Raw genomic sequence first — 16,576 nt, forward strand, 5'->3', positions numbered from 1 at the left:
TTCCTTCAGCGTTTTCACCAGTATAATTTATTTATGGATTGATTTTGTAAAACTTTAAATTTTCTGCACCGAGTTATTTTATGCAAAATTAATATTGTTTTATGACAGTTCGTGACCAACAATGATGCATAGATCAACAGCCTCCTAAATCTATATTAAAGAAAAATGATTATCTTTATTTTTATTTAACTGTTATTGACAACTATTCAAGACTGAGACTAATATTCTAGAGTCTTGAGTATTACTCTTAAAAAGACAAATACTTAGGGCTTTTACTCTTAAGTATTAGTCTTAAAAATTACTAGTTCTTGAGAGTAAGACTCTTTAGCATTGATGAAGACTATACAGAAAAAAACAGTTTGACAAATTTGTGAACCCAGTGGAACTAATTTGTGTATTGGCATCCTTTTCATTATGCATTAGTGTATAACAATTCTTTCTGTCATTACACAAAAAATACTATTAGACACAACTGAGGTGTTTGAATATGACTATCAACTAACAGTCATATATAACATATATAAAACTAAAGTCGTCAAACACAAAATGCAATTTTTATTAAAATTAAAAACATGATCAAATGTGGGTTTGTAGGCCTTGTTGTATTCAAATAATTACAATATCTAATAACTTACAAATATTTCTACACTTCTCCCAGTGTTCCAGGGTACGGAAGATGTTAATTTCCTTAAACAAATACATTAAATATAATAACTTCTACATAATTTATAAACATCTGAAAATCAAATATTGTATTTTTTTTTTTTTTAATATTGAAACTAATTATTTTAAGTTGATTGTGATTGCACAGTTGTTAGGGTGTGGGCAATGTTCTTTTCCTAATACAACTAAAATTCAAAATGTTAAATAAATCTTAGCCATAGTCTGTATAATATTATTATTAGAAAAGCGTATATTACATATTATTCTAAAATATTAAAAATATAAAAAATATTAAAAAAATCATTTTAAATCTCACACTTTTTTTTTCATTTTGTTTTTGCCAGCTTATCTTTAAGATTTTAACTTATTTTGCAATTAACATACTTGTATTTTTGTTTTCACAACCAAAGTTTTTGTTCTGTGTGCATTGTGTTTGTCATATTCTGAAAACATATCAAATTCAACTGAAAATTGCAATATATTGGAGCTTGTTAGTATATTACATTAAGGCAGATTTGAGTATTTTAGTAAAACGTTACAGCTTTATTACCTTTAAATCAACAGAAATTGCTTAGATTTTTGCAAAGCATAAGGAAGTATTATCTTATCTTACTTCACATATTATAATAAACAGTTTCAGGAAAACTGTTGGTGTTGTTCAGTTTATGCCTATAAATTATTAGTGGCTTGTTGCATCTGTTTGTCACCATTTGCTTCTACATAAATATTTTACTAAATACAGATATTATTGGCAACTTTATATATATATATATGTAAATTATGTTAGTGTATTTTACAAATAGAGTGTTTAATGTTCTTTAAGAACAGAGCAATAATAAATTAGTAAAAAACACTTATCTAACTTTTATCTTCTACTTTAAGTTTCACCATTGCTGGATCATCAGGAAGAGTTACTAAATCTCAAAAAATACTCAATTTATAGAAAAAAATATTTTACAGGAAGTTATAAATTATTATAAAAAAATTTTAATTACTATATTTTTTTTGTTAATGGGAAGTTACAGAGAGTAATTATTAAATAATTTTCTTTGGAATAGTTTGGAATAGTAGGGGATAGTTTAATTTGGTCATTTTCAATTGGTCATTGGTCAATTATGAAAACAAATGACCAAATTTTAAGGTCAAAATTTTTAAATGCACATTTTTTGATGTCAACAATTTCAAATAGTTTTTTGTATTTTTCTTTTGCAAGCTCCACAGACTTTTTGATAGACGATTGCAATTTACTAATTTTTGTAAAAGAACAGAAAAACTTTTGACACACTTTGTTTGCTATCATTGACCATTTGGATTGGATTTACAAGTATAGCAGAGCATACAATGGAAAACTTTAATGGGGACTTGTCAAAAAGATGTGCCGACAAAACTGCTGAAAACTCCCCAGCTTCACTCTTAAATGCAACTATTCTGCAATCAGTAGAAGTTAGATTGGCTTGGTCAAGTTTTAAACAAGAAGCAAATCTAATATCAATGTCTGCTGGAAGTTTTCGAATATTCTTATTGTTTATATCAAGTTGAAGCAGCTGATAAAGTGCATCACATTTCTTTAGAGAATAAATCAGCTCAATAAGTCTTCGATAATATCACCAAGAATAGTACTCATAAATGGTATCATGGGTTTTTCTGTTTGAAAGCCTTTTAAAAAAGTATTTAATTTCTCAGATACCATTTCAAAGAATTTCAATTTTGCTGGCAAAATTGGATCATGTATCAGAGCTTTTAGTCTCTGCCAACTTTTATTATTGACATCAGGTAGATTGCTTTTTTTTAAACTACTAACGTATGTTACAAATTTTTTGTAACCATCAAGAAGAGATTCAGCTTTTCATGCACAGTTTTCATTTTCGCGCCACCTAGTGGATATTCCAGTGTTTCAGTAATGTTTTCATAAGTTTCTTGCCGTGTGGGCGAATCGTGTAAGAATTGCCACATCGACTTCAAGCATTATTTATTTCCCAGCCACTTGCTTTTGTACCAACTTTCAAGCTTCCGTGAATGGTGTGAAGACCACATGTTCCTATATCAATAAGAGGATTTAGTTCTTCCTCTTGCCTTTGTTCCATTGGTAGACACTTAAAAATCTTTGCTTTGTTAATTTCGAATACATCACTGAGAAATGTATTTAAAACATCCTCAGCAATGGAGTGTCCCATAAACTCTGTATTAAGATGTTGAGTATTAGCAATGTCAGATTTTTCATTCATAATTTGCTTGATTGTGATATAGCTTCAGAACAAGTTTCTAGAATAGGAGGTGGAGAAGTTAAAGGTGATATATATGATTTGATGGTTTGCTCTAAAGGTTTTTTTTATATATGCTTTTGCTTCTCATATGCAATGTTAATGCAGCCTCTCCCATGTTAGAAACATTGATTTTACTAAAGCAATAGATACACTTAGCCATTGTTTTGTTTATCTTCCGAATCCAGGGTTTGAATTGATCATCATATAACCATTTTTCTTGAAATACACACTGATTCTTAGGCATGAAAAAATCTAAACATAATTTTAAAAACTGACTGCAGTTAACAGTGGTGTAGTGGTAGAGCGCTTGCTTCATAATCGAAAGGTTCTGAGTTCGATCCCCGCCACGTCCCTGGTAGTACCGCGCTTAACTCGTTTCTCTGCGCAGTGGCCTTGTTTTTCAAGGTTCGTGTTTTGGAGTTCTAGAGTTGAGAGAGGGTTATACCACAAATAATTAGCCTGCTCGTCTGTAGTGACCTTCTCCGCCTTAACGAGGTGAATTAACAAAAAACAAAAAAAACAAAAAAAAAACTAAACTACAAACATTTAACTTATTTAAAAATAAAAAATATGAAAAAATCTCAAACAATCATATAATTCTGATCATGTCAAGCATCTTTACAGATATATTAAGGAGAAGCAACCAACTGTGTACTATACTTTACATTTTGAAACATTTATCTTAATCAAAACATGTTTACATTAGTGAGAGGGAAAATATACTTGATTATAATATTATTCATAAATCAGAACTATAAAATTTAACCTCTTAAAATTTCGTTTTAAATTTTAACTATGGAACCTATGTTTTTGAATTTTGAAGTTTAAATCTTCAAATTTAAAAAATTCCAGAATATTTCCAGGATTTATAAAAAAATGAAAAATTGCAGAACTTTCCAGGACACTAATCAAATTGCAAGACTTTCCAGGACTGTGGGAATTCTGTTTATATAACAATTATTTAATAACTTAGTATAAAGTAGTGTTAGTACTAATAACAGTATTATAGAAATTATAGTACAACTAGGGACAGATTAAGATACCTTTTATAACATATACAGCATTATATGTAACACACAGGCTCATAAAAAAAAATGTCCCCTATTTATGCAGACCAGAATGCTTTTTTTTTCTCTTTTTTGTCTAATGGTAATGCCTATATATTAATCCTTAGAAACAACTTATACTACTATTATATAGTAGAGTTATATACTATTACAGAGTGTCTGCCAATATTTTAAGATGGATTTTCCTGTTTTTTCCTTGATTTTCTACCTGTTTTTCCTGACTAAATATGCACATACAAAAACTCAACTTTGGACAAAATTGATTTGAGTTCTTTTAGAAAAGTGCTTTCAATTGCAAATATATAAATAATATTACAATTTGCATTCAAAGTATCAGTATAAGATCATATGAAAAAAAAATTTTTTTAAACATTATGTGTATGATATGCATCTGACATTGATTATGTGAGTTTGCCACAGAGCCATTTTCTCTGATTTCTCCCTTTTTATAAAAAAATCAGGGAGGAACCAGGCAATTTTTTTGCAGAAATCTGAATTCCCTATCATTTCCCTGATCTGACAGACACTCTGTATAGTATCAGCAAAATATTAGTTTATTGCATATACTATACATGATCTACTAAATAAGGGTGAAAGCTAGCCCAATGGCACCTTCTATACCACAGAATTCCCAATGGCACCTTCTATACCACAGAATTCCTAATGGGTTTAAAAATTCCAAAATTCAATGACTTTTTTATTTTAATAAAAACTCCTAATATTTTGTAGAACAATGACAATAAATATTCCCAATATTGCAAAAACATGGTATGAAATATATTCCTGGCTAACACTCTGTAAATATATATGTAGTTTATTTCACCACATGAAAATGTAGTACTTACTCTAGCAAGGTTATTTAACTTTGCAATATAGCACCTTTTTGATATGCTTGTTCAATAAATATCAGAACTTTCAATGCTTGCAAAGCTAGTGTTATTTGAATCTTAATCGATTATAAAATGATCTATGACAGGTGTCGAAGAATGTGGTAAATCCTCAAATAAAAAATCATCACATGTATGTCCATCATTGTAATCATTTAGACAATTTATAAAGTTTGGACAATTTAAACCCTTTTCAAATTCAGTAAAAGTGGGTATCATTTCTTATTCATCATTTCTAATTCATCATCACTTGAAAATTCACTATTAGTTTTTTAGAGTAAACCATCATTTTTAAAGTAAACCATCATTTTGGCAAATAAGTTTGATTATAGGGAACTTTTTCTTGACCGACAAGAATATACTTTTTGCCTACTACAAAAACACATATAAAAATATATAACAGCTTCTCATATACTTCATTAAAATTTCTTTAATTTGCATAAGTAGATTAAGTAACTTTTATTTCAATTTATTATTGCATATATATATATATATATATATATATATATATATATATATATTATATATATATATATATATATATATATATATATATATATATATATATAAATATATATATATAGATCTATAGTTTGTTGGCTTTAGGAAGAGCGGAAGGAAAAAAGTGATTCTTACGCCAACACATACGTCACTTTTAATTACTTTTGACTTTCGTCCAACATTTTCCGTGTTGGACAAAAGTCAAAACCATTAATTTAATTACAAATTAATTGTTATATAAAAAAACCACAAAAACGCAAATTTAATTGACCAGAATGTTTTTAAAACATTCTGAATGTTTTTAAAAATATAAACAATGTTTTTATTTTTATTTTTTTTAATAAAATGTTTTTATTTTTATTTTTTTTACTGTAAATCATGCGCGGAGTGTTGCTACATTGACTATCTTATAGCCTGACTCGCAAGGGAGTGCTGCTACATCGACTGACAAATAGCCTGACTCGCAAGGGAGTGCTGCTACATCGACTGACAAATAGCCTGACCCGCAAGGGAGTGCTGCTACATCAACTGAGGGTTTGGTTGGGGCAGGCAGTCTATCATTATTAAAAAAAAAAAATTCCGGTCTTGCATTTTAATTTTTACTTTTTGTCAACAAAATATGGAAAAAACTTTCGGACAACATCTAAGGGTTCTATATATATATATATGTATATATATATATATATTATTATTATTATTGTTATTATTATTATCATTATTATTATTAATAATGTTATATTCTGTTTGAAATAAACCTCTGATCTGCTTATGAATGATTGATATTTTTTATAAAATAAATCTATGAATAAATAATTAATATATATATATATATATTAATAAATAAATAGTTTTTATTAATTATAATTTAAAAAATAGAAAGATATTGATTAAGAAATATTGTTTTTCTGTTGAAATGCAATGAAATGCATTAGTATCTTTTTTAAAAAGGTATATATATTCTTAGACTAAATATATTATTTGCCTTTGCAAATATCTAAAAAATATCACAGGTATAAAAAACTATATTTTGGTTTATCTCTGACAACACTTAAAGAAATAAATAACCGCGGAATGAATAACTGATGACCAAAAAAGATTTTATTAAATTCTCGTTAGGAAACAGGAAAGCGTATTTTGAATTTAATAAGATCTTAGCAAGATCTTTTAAGATCTTTATAAGGTTTGTAGTTTTTTTTTCTTGTTTTTTTTTCTTTCTCATTTATTTCTTAATATAATAATTAATAATAAGATCCTAATAAAATTTTGTCAAGTTACTTAAAGAAATAAATAAAAAAAAAAAATAAATAGTTCTGACAAAACTTGTTAAGATACTAATAAGTTTTTATTAATATATGTAACATAAGAAAGATCTTACAGATCTTTATAAGATTTGCAAGATTCATTGTGCTCTGGAATCATTACAGTTTAGGGTGTTGCTTGATTAAAACTGTGAAAACAAAATTTAAGAATTAGTTTTTTAATTTTCAGTTTGCAATGTAATTTCAGGTAAAGCAGAAAGTTTTTTTTAGGTTTTGCTTGCATAGAGTGGGAGCTTTTGACATGAAGAGGGAGCTGTTCACATTAGGTGGAAGCTGTTCACATAGAATAAGAGCTGTTCTCATAGAATGGGGTTCTTAATATAAATGTCATATAATTTGGAATTTAAGCTTAGGTTTGTGAATTTTTTCAACATACTTAAACAACACTCCTGGGGTCCTGGTCAGTTATATATTAATTATATATTTTTTGTCATTTAATACTAACTTGTTATATAAATCTACAAAAAAAATACTAATGTTTGATATAACTCTACAGTGCAGTAGGTTATGATCAGTAGTTCGTGCTTTTGTCAAAAAAGTAGGCTTTTTTTTCTCGAGAGCTGCATTTTTTTTTTTTTTTTTCAAACACTTTGCATCACACTTTTTCTGGCTTATGATCATTGAATGGAATGTTTTTACCATTTAAATTATATAAAATTTCAATCAGTCTACTACTCTTATGTTTTTAGCTGATAATTTCATTAACAGTGGGGTTCATTTCATTAATATGGGGTTCTACAAAAAGTTTTTCTTGTATAAATAAAATAAAATAAATTAAATTTGTACGGCAATTGTAATTAAAATAGATTAGTTACATTTTATATAGTTCTTATATGTACCTGAAAAATGTTTGATACTATAAATATATCACAGGGCTAATGATTTTCCAATAAAAGTCCATAATGTTATTAAGAGTTTAAAAATATTGTATATATTTATTTTACCCCATGGGATAAAATAATAGTGCACTTAATAGATTTTTGTTTACTTTTCAATAGAATGAGAGAAATAAACAAAATTGAACTTCACATGTTGAAATATAAATTGAATTTCATATGCTGTTACATTGTGGTCCAACCAACTTCTTTTTCTTGCAGCTATAACCACAAGCAAATGAACAAGCTATTTTACCCCAATTACATCTCTATAACGCTTACTGTGGATTAGCAGTTTATAGTTTTAGTATTTCAGTCTCCACTTTGCAACTGTTCATTTTTCAATTTGAATTTTGATAAATTAGTTCAAAGTAGTACATTTTTTTAAAGACTCTTGTAAGCTTTTTGAGCGCAGTCCGTAGTAGCATTTTATGTAAATGACTAAAAAAAAAATTTAATTTCAGAATACAGTTTAAAATTAGAATCTATTTAAAGACGTAGAAGTTTTTATACTTTCTTTTAGATTTCTGCTCACTTGTAGTTTCAAGTTATGTTCACTTTTGTCTTCAAAGTTTTATCCTTCATACAAGATGTTGTTCCCAATTTTTATTTTTACATTATTTTTTTTTATGAGAGGAGTTTCACTGAAGTCAAATGTTTTATTATTTTAATAACTTTTTATTTTTTTTATTATTTTAATTGGAAGAGTAGCTTTAAAAATATTTTGCAAATTTTTAATATTATTTTTACCAAATGCAATTCTATTTTTTTTATCTCTCAAAAATCTATTTTTATTAACTCTAAAATAATATAAAAGTTTAATAGAACTTTTATACTATTTTTTTTAAATTAGTTTTTTCATTTTAATGGCCGCACTTTTTCTGACAACAAAGAAAACATGTTTTGTCAGATATTTTATTCACTTTTTTTTTTTTTGCATAAGTTATTTCTTACTGGAACTCTTCACTTAATTAAAAGTATTATTTGTTAACATACAGACATAAAACACTTTAAGTTTAATATTTATTGATCATGATCTGTGTTGTGAAATCAATTTTTATTTTTGTTTGTTTATGCGACACAATGGTCGCAAAAAGTGACCAACGGAGCCGTCCAGTCACGTAGATCTGGGAGATGTGAAAATAGAAGTAGATTGTAGATGATGTCATTGGGTGAGAATCATAAATGAATGTAAAGACTATTTTGTAGGAGGAAGAAAATTTTAGGACTCAGGGACTAGGTGAACAATAACTCACGCTCTAGTCATACTAAACAAATGATAATACAATGGTCTATGAGTAAACAAGTCAATATCGATCCGCTGGTTCATTAAAGGCAACCATGGCTAAAATTATCGCACCATACAAAAACAATAAAATAAGTAGATAACAAAATATAAAGTAAAATGATAAAAAATATAAGTACGAGCAATATAAAAAGAAAAAATAGGCTAGTAGATGTGCTACTATATATGGTCTAAACTCTAGATAACCAACTGAAAACTGATAATCACCTGTGTGAGATAAAAGTATATAAATGTCATTAATGTAACAAATTCATAATATAAAGCTCACAAAGCGCTATAATACGTGGGTGTAAGAGGTAAAAAAATGTTGGTGCCATGGTAACCAATCAGAATTAAGTAGTGCATAATGGTGATCCCCCTCCTCAGGAATGCACTGCGATCACCAATGACGTTTCGGAGAGCCCGAGACCTGCACTAACGCCACTCGTCAGGGGCGTGTCCTTGCAACAGATCTCACCGCCTGCACTCTATTGCAAAGTATTATTTGTTAACATACAGACATAAAACACTTTAAGTTTAATATTTATTGATCATGATCTGTGTTGTGAAATCAATTTTTATTTTTTTTATAATTTTTTAATTAGAATATCTAGAATATTGAGATTTTATTGAATAAAAATTTTATTGAAAAATTTTTATAGAATATTGAGATATATTTTATTATTATTTGGCATTATGAATTGGGGAATAGTTTTTAAAAAGAATTAAAATAATTAAATTATATATATTTTAGTATATATTTTAAATGATAATTCATTACTTTACACTTTTTTTTTTTTTGCAAAGTGAATTTCCTTGTTGGAAGCATGTAATTGTTAATGTATATCTATTGTTTTTTTATTATTCTCTGGTTTCAATAATAGATAAGGATTTGCCTTTAAAACTTAATTGCTAAAATAAAATTCATAGCTTCATTATGATCACCCTACTACTTGTAACACGTAATCTAGTTCAACTTGCCTCATGTCTTGCTGCCTTGTAGAACTTGTAAGACTGTATTCACTTTTCTCTGCTAAAATTAGGAGAAGGCAACTGCCTTTTAAAATACCTCCAAAAAGGTATTGTCTGATGCTAAGATCCATTATTTTCATATTACTAAAATTTATCTCAGAAAGTGAGGCTCTAGAGACTTTTTATAAATCTTTAAGATTTAAAAGCAACAACTTTATCTTTACTTTTTATGCCATGATAATGGTTTGCTTACAGTTAAAGTATATGTTTATAATAGTATTAATAAAAAATGTTGTACCACTTTGTTGCCTTCATGGTAGTGCTAATTAGAAGTAAAGATTGTTTTACTTTCACAATTAAGTAGCTTTCTAGAAGCATATCTGACATTGTTAGCATTTAAAAATAAATTTTTTTGAGTCAAACCTGGTTTAGCAAATGTGATGTATATGATGCAAAGTATATTCCAGGTAATTAATGTCCCCCTCTAAAAAGCAGATAATTGAAGCCCCCTCTAGAGAGAGAGTTATTGAAGCCATCCTCTAGAGAGCAAGTTTATTTACTTGAAACAAATGATTTTTTTAAAATTTAATATAGCTTCACATTCAGCGCAAATAAATTTTAAGAGATTTTTTGTAATAAATCCAAATATAAAAATTCAAACATCACGTTTTATAAAAAAATCTTTAAATAAAATATTTTAAAAAAAATTACTTCAAAAAACAGCAAACTTTAATGCAGTAAAGAATAATATAATAATCTGTAAAATATGATTACTAGTCAATTTTTTCCTTATAAATTCATTTCTATTTGTGACATGACATTTAAAATAAAATTTTTTTGTTGATAATATTAGGGACTCTTCAGATCCTTTGCGATTGAGAAGCAGTCTAAAAATTGTGTCAATTTTTTCCAATGTTTAAATTGTGTTAAAACCAACCTCCTGAAAATAATTTTTAACAGCAATTTCACATAAATGATATTTTATCGTTATTTGTTTTCATTTAATTAAATAAAGTGGATAATTACAGTTGAGTGTGTTGCTTGTTAAAAACTCTGAACACAGATTTTAAAAATCAATTGTTTAATCTTAAGTTTGTTTAATTTAAAGTTTAAATTTGCAATGAAACTTCAGGTAAAATTGGGCTTCTAGTAGTTTATATCCTATATGATTCACAATTTTATTGGAGGTATCTTCTCTGAAGACTCTTGTGAACCAACAAGAAAATAATCTTTTCTCGTTTGACTATATTTTGAAAGTTGACAATCCAGAGGGTTACTTCAAAATTGACATATAAAGTATAATCATAATTGAGTAAATCAATACATAAATTAGGAAATCAATACATAAATTAGCAGATTTTTTATTGTTTTTACCATAGCATTTGCAGTTTATTTGCTAAGAGTAATCTTTCTAAGTTTTTCATCCTCATTGTAAACTTTACAGAGAAGATGCATAGATAACTCACCAGCAGTAACTGAAATAATACCCATAAATCTATTATGAAATGGAAAGCAAGGAATATAAAGTGCTTTGAATTAAAAAGATTATTTTAAATATTTTTTAAAAGTGTGTACAATATAAAATAAAGCATTTAGTTAACAGCTTATATCCCATACATTTACTGAATGATTGTCCGCAAATATTTAATGTGCAACAAATCTGACAGATTTCAAAATTGATAAGCTTTCTTTAGTTTCAAAGAATATTGTATGTATATGGATTTCAGTTTGTCAACAAGACAAAAGAGATAAATTTTTTAAAACTTACAATTATAAAAACTTTTGAAAAATTTACAATTTTTATCAAAAAGATAAAATACCTATTACTGCAATACTCACTACATAACATACTACTTTACCTTCCTCCAAAATTAATTTGATAGCTTTAAGGGCAGCAAGATAAATCAAGCCTATTTTTGCATTTGATTGAATTTTTTTACTTAATTTATTGTAGCACACTTAGTAGGAGATTTTCCTGATGGACCTGAAATAGATAATAACAGAAGTTTTTTGTATTGCATTGGCTGAATACGATAGATTAATGTAACTGCTTGTTGCCAAAATAAAAAAATTAATTTTAATTAAAAAAATGAATACCTGAGATGAAAAAATGATACCTTAAATTTGATTGGGTAATGTAACTGCTGTTTTTTTGATCAAGTTTGCTATAGTTTAAAATTCTATCTATAAAGGTTATGATATTTATGGCATGCTATTTAAACCGGTGAATTGTAGAGAAGGCGAGAAGTATCCAACAATGTTGTATGTTTATGGAGGGCCATGTGTTCAGGTAAGTTTTTGTTAAATTGAGAAAGCAAATTTTCTTTTATAACTTTTTTTTCATTTTTTGGTTTTCAGTTTTTACTTGCTTTTCTTATTTTACAATTTAGTTAGTTTCAAACTCGCAACGCTCTGTTCGACGTTTGAATTTGTATGCTTTACAAGTATTTGGTTATGCTGTTGTTATGTTAGATACAATGGGATCATGCAATAGAGGAATAAGATTTGAAGCAGTTATCCAAAATTGCATGGTATGTTTAAATAATTTATGAAGTAAGAAAATGAAATAAAATTATCTATTAAATAGCTTGTTTGGGGTATTTGATTTCACTTTCTTTCCGAGATAGTGGAATTTATTTAAATAGTCCATGTTTTCAAAATCAAAAATAAGTTGTTTCATTTACATAATTTATTTGATATTAAAAAATTCATTTTTAATGAGTTTCCAACATTTCCGTTAGTGGAAATAGATTAAGTTCAATCTGTATATATTTTCCGGAAAGTGGAAACTATTTAAAAATGATTCACTTTCTTTAGGTTTTTACATGACAAAGTTATATTAATACTATTAATTCAGCTTTTCCCATTATATCAATACTATAATTCACCTTTTCCCATTTCCAATCATTTTCCATTGCAATGTCATAAAAAATTTGTTTGATTTATATCTATTTTTGTATGAACAGTTCATAAATTTAAGGTTTAAGTCCACTATTTTTATTTGTTGTAATTTAAAAAAATTTAAAATAATGACAAAAAGTTAAAATTTAATGAATAAAATGACAAACTTTTCTAGTATGTAACAGGTTATAATATACCAACTTTTCAAGCGCTTTAGTTTTGTATTTGTGCATTAAACATTACTATGACTCCTCTGCTCTCTAAGGAGAGTGGAGAATATAATCTTAAACAAGATCATGTACTTTTTCAAAAGATCATCTGGTCTTTTTGCTTTGAAAAAAATAATGAATGCATTCCAGTAAATACAAATTTGCAAGGTTTAGTTCAAGTTTTCTGTAAACCTGAGTTTTCACTGAAAATTTTTGCCTACCCTAGAGAATATGGTGTATGATATATGATATATGGTATAAGATATATGATAATAAAAAAGTTTATATCTCTGCAAAGAGAGAAAAGTGTTTCAGGCTCAATTACTCTAAAATGGAAAAATCATGGTTTATCTAGCTTGCAAACTTTTAGAGATTGCTTTATATTATGCAGTTTATGCAGTCTAGGAAGAAATAGATTTATTATTATAGGTATGAAACAGGAATCTAGTTAAAAGGTAAGCCTTACAAATGTTCACCTTATAGGACTAGCATAAATCTTAATGAGAGCATTTCTAAAGCTTTCAAAAAAAATAAAAGAACAATTAGCCTCATCTCTTCTAAAAGAAATTTATTCTGATCAAGAGCATAATCTAGGAGCTCAAACCATTCTCAGAACAGGTAAAAAATATTCAAATAAAAATAGTTATAGTAAAGAGTCTTACAATAAACAATTATCTTATTCTAAAATGTATTATAATAATATTAAGGAGGTAAAAGTGTTCCTGTTACTCTTGGTATCCCAGAAATTGCTCAGAGATAGATTCCTTTTAATGAGGCAGAAACTTTGGTGAATACCTTATAACTTAGTCAATTCAAATCCAATGAAATGTTTAAAATGTTGCAATAATGTGGCATCAAGTTTGAGTCAAACATGTAAAAAGCCATGGGTGAAAAGTAAACTACTTTCTAACTTGTTTTTGTATACTATAAAAAGTATTCATCTGCAGGATATTCTGTTAAAAGAATAAAATAGTATAAGGTATATGTGTTTCATTAAACAATTACAATGTACATTGTAGTAAGTTCAAATTTTTATCTTAAATTTATTTTAAATTGTAGTAAGTTCAAATTTTTATATTTGTGATAAATGGATAAAAAATGATTTTTTCCATATATTTAGAATGTCATCAATCTTTATCTGCTTATGATAAAAAATCCCTAACTATAATAAAAGCAGAATAAAAATCTCCAACTGTAGTAAATAAAGTTCCTTTACCAAACCTCAATCGGATTTGTTAACTTTGTGGCATCACTTATAATGAGACTTTGGCTCGGATTTGCCAATTGGTTAAAGAGCATTGGATGCCTTCGGAAAAGCTACCAGGGAGGAAAATTTTAAAGAAATACATGTAAAGTAATATTTAAAAGTTGTGACCAACTTTAGCTGATAATCCCTGTTGAACTGTACCCTTTTTTAAAAACATAATAAGTTTAATAATGCTGCTCATGGTGTCTTTGGCTATAAACTTGATCAAAAATATTTAGCTGTTATAAAAAGGTTTACTACTAACACCTGTTCCATAAAATTTGAGAATAACTTGATTTAGCGAGACTAACTTGAATTAGCGATATTTAATTAGTAAGCTTGATAAAATAATTAGTATTTAGTATCAAATAAAAGCTCTATCTTTCCTCTTTCAATTAGCATATAAATTCTCTGATTAATTTTTGTTTAGATAACAATTTAAAATGCCAAATCAACAAGCCCTATAAAGTTGTGTGTATAATTTTTATAAAAAAAAACATGAAGATGGAAAGCACGTTGTTTAGAACCATTTCAAGATGAAAGGCTATCGTCAATATTATTGGCGATGAGTCATACTTTACTTTGTCTTATAGCACACTGGCTGGTAATAACTACTATTCAAATGATCAAAAATTGACACCAGACATTGTTAAGTATTATGATGTTGCAAAATTTGAAAAAATTACTTGTATGGATGGCAATCTCCCCTCGAGGGGTCACATCTATTTACATTGTTCCTTCTGGCCAAGCGGTAAACCAAGAGATATATTTAAAAGAGTGTTTACAAAAGCGCTTGCAACCTTTTATAAATAAATTTTATCGAGACACCAAGTATATCTTTTGGCCCAATTTAGCAACATCTCACTATGCTAATTCGGTAACAAAATAGTTAAAAACCCAGAAGATACCATTTGTTCAAAAAAAAGACAATCCAGCAAACTTACCAGAAGCTTGTGCTATAGAGGATTTTTGGACAATGCTTAAGCGGGATGTGTACAAGAATGTTCTACAAATAATATATCAAACCTTGAGCATCGGATTCGTTATTGTGCCAGTAGACTTGACCTAAATGCTGTACAAAAGCTGGTACAAGATACCAATACCAGACTTGATCAAATTCGAAGATATGGAGTCTTGTGATAAATTTATTTCTATTTTCCTATTCTGCATCTTTAATTCTAAGAACATAACAAAAAAAATTTTTTATCGTGGTTATTTAAGTTTAAAGCCAGTCTCAAATTTTATGGAACAGGTGTTAAGTTTCAAGCATATGCAAGACTTATTGCAAAAGGTTATTATAGTATTCTTTAAAAATTTATTAGTTATAGAGAGGTTATTGTAGCATTCTTTAAAGATTTATTAGTTATAGAGAGATTTTTGTAGGGTAAATCCATATGAAATCATCCAAAAAAAACATTTTTGACACCTTTACGTCTCAGAGTTTGTTCATTGTTACCTCACTTGCAGTCCATATTAAAAAAAAACAACTGCGAAAATTTTAGTTAAAAATACTCATGGGTTCCAGAGATATCGTCAGTTGAAATAATGCTGACTCATCATTTTAGTGATTATCTGAAGCGACTACAAAGCAACTTTGACATATAGTATCTTCATAATGGCTTGGGGAAATTTCTTAAAATTTTGTGCCCCAATAGATTTTTATTTGAGGAATCCAAAATTAGCACCCTCAATACTTGATTGTTTCAGAAAATGCCTCGTTTATCCAATTTTGTTCAAAATTATTGGCTTGTAAATTAATGATTTTTGGAAGTGAAATGAAGAATGTGGCCCAGAATCCTGAGTAAAATGTTTAATTGTATATCATTATTTCATCTTAGGTCTACTGAAAAAAGTTAGTTCATCATTTGTCTCTCTAATACTTAATCAAAATTTGCATTTAATAATGGTATCTATTTAGAAAAGTTAAAGTTTTGTAAGGAAAGCAATTGAAATGTTTTTTAAAACATTTATTTATATAACATACCAAATAGTGTTATTTAATGACTATTTTAGGACATTTATATTCATATGCCAAGGGAGGGCCAGGGGGACTCTGACTAACTCTGCCCCTTCTTCCCCCCCCCCTCCCCCAGTCTCCCTGTATTTTTATTTTTGTTTTTATTTTTTTTCACATAAATTGAATTAATAATTATTAAAATATAATTTAAAAACATATATATATATATATATATTTTTTTTAGTTTAAGTTTGAGAAACTTTATAAACTCTATAATTTATTTTCATTATTTCAAATCGATAAATACTTACCTCTTATTTCAAAGTAAGCACTCAAAACTGAGATCTTTTCACAATTTTAAAAATCTTAAATTTTAAAACCAAAGATACTGAAATGTTTTTAAACATTTTTATTATATCAATATCTTTAT

The 16,576-nt window shown here is 27.5% G+C and overlaps 1 protein-coding gene across 7 annotated transcripts in view; it reads left to right on the forward strand.

The window, feature by feature from the left end:
* The window catches only part of LOC101237474 (dipeptidyl peptidase 8), an 87,837-nt gene that overhangs the window by 49,682 nt on the left and 21,579 nt on the right, over positions 1-16,576 (forward strand). For all 7 annotated transcript variants that reach the window (XR_010640863.1, XR_010640864.1, XM_065805813.1 and 4 more), the window contains 2 exons: positions 12,026-12,123; positions 12,224-12,364. Coding sequence is in view for 5 of the 7 variants with exons in the window: in XM_065805813.1 (XP_065661885.1) it covers positions 12,026-12,123; positions 12,224-12,364 (239 nt within the window). In the remaining 2 variants the exon portion in view is untranslated. The remainder of the gene's footprint in view (positions 1-12,025; positions 12,124-12,223; positions 12,365-16,576) is intronic.

Source organism: Hydra vulgaris, chromosome 09 (assembly GCF_038396675.1).
Source record: "Hydra vulgaris chromosome 09, alternate assembly HydraT2T_AEP".
NCBI lineage: Eukaryota > Metazoa > Cnidaria > Hydrozoa > Anthoathecata > Hydridae > Hydra > Hydra vulgaris.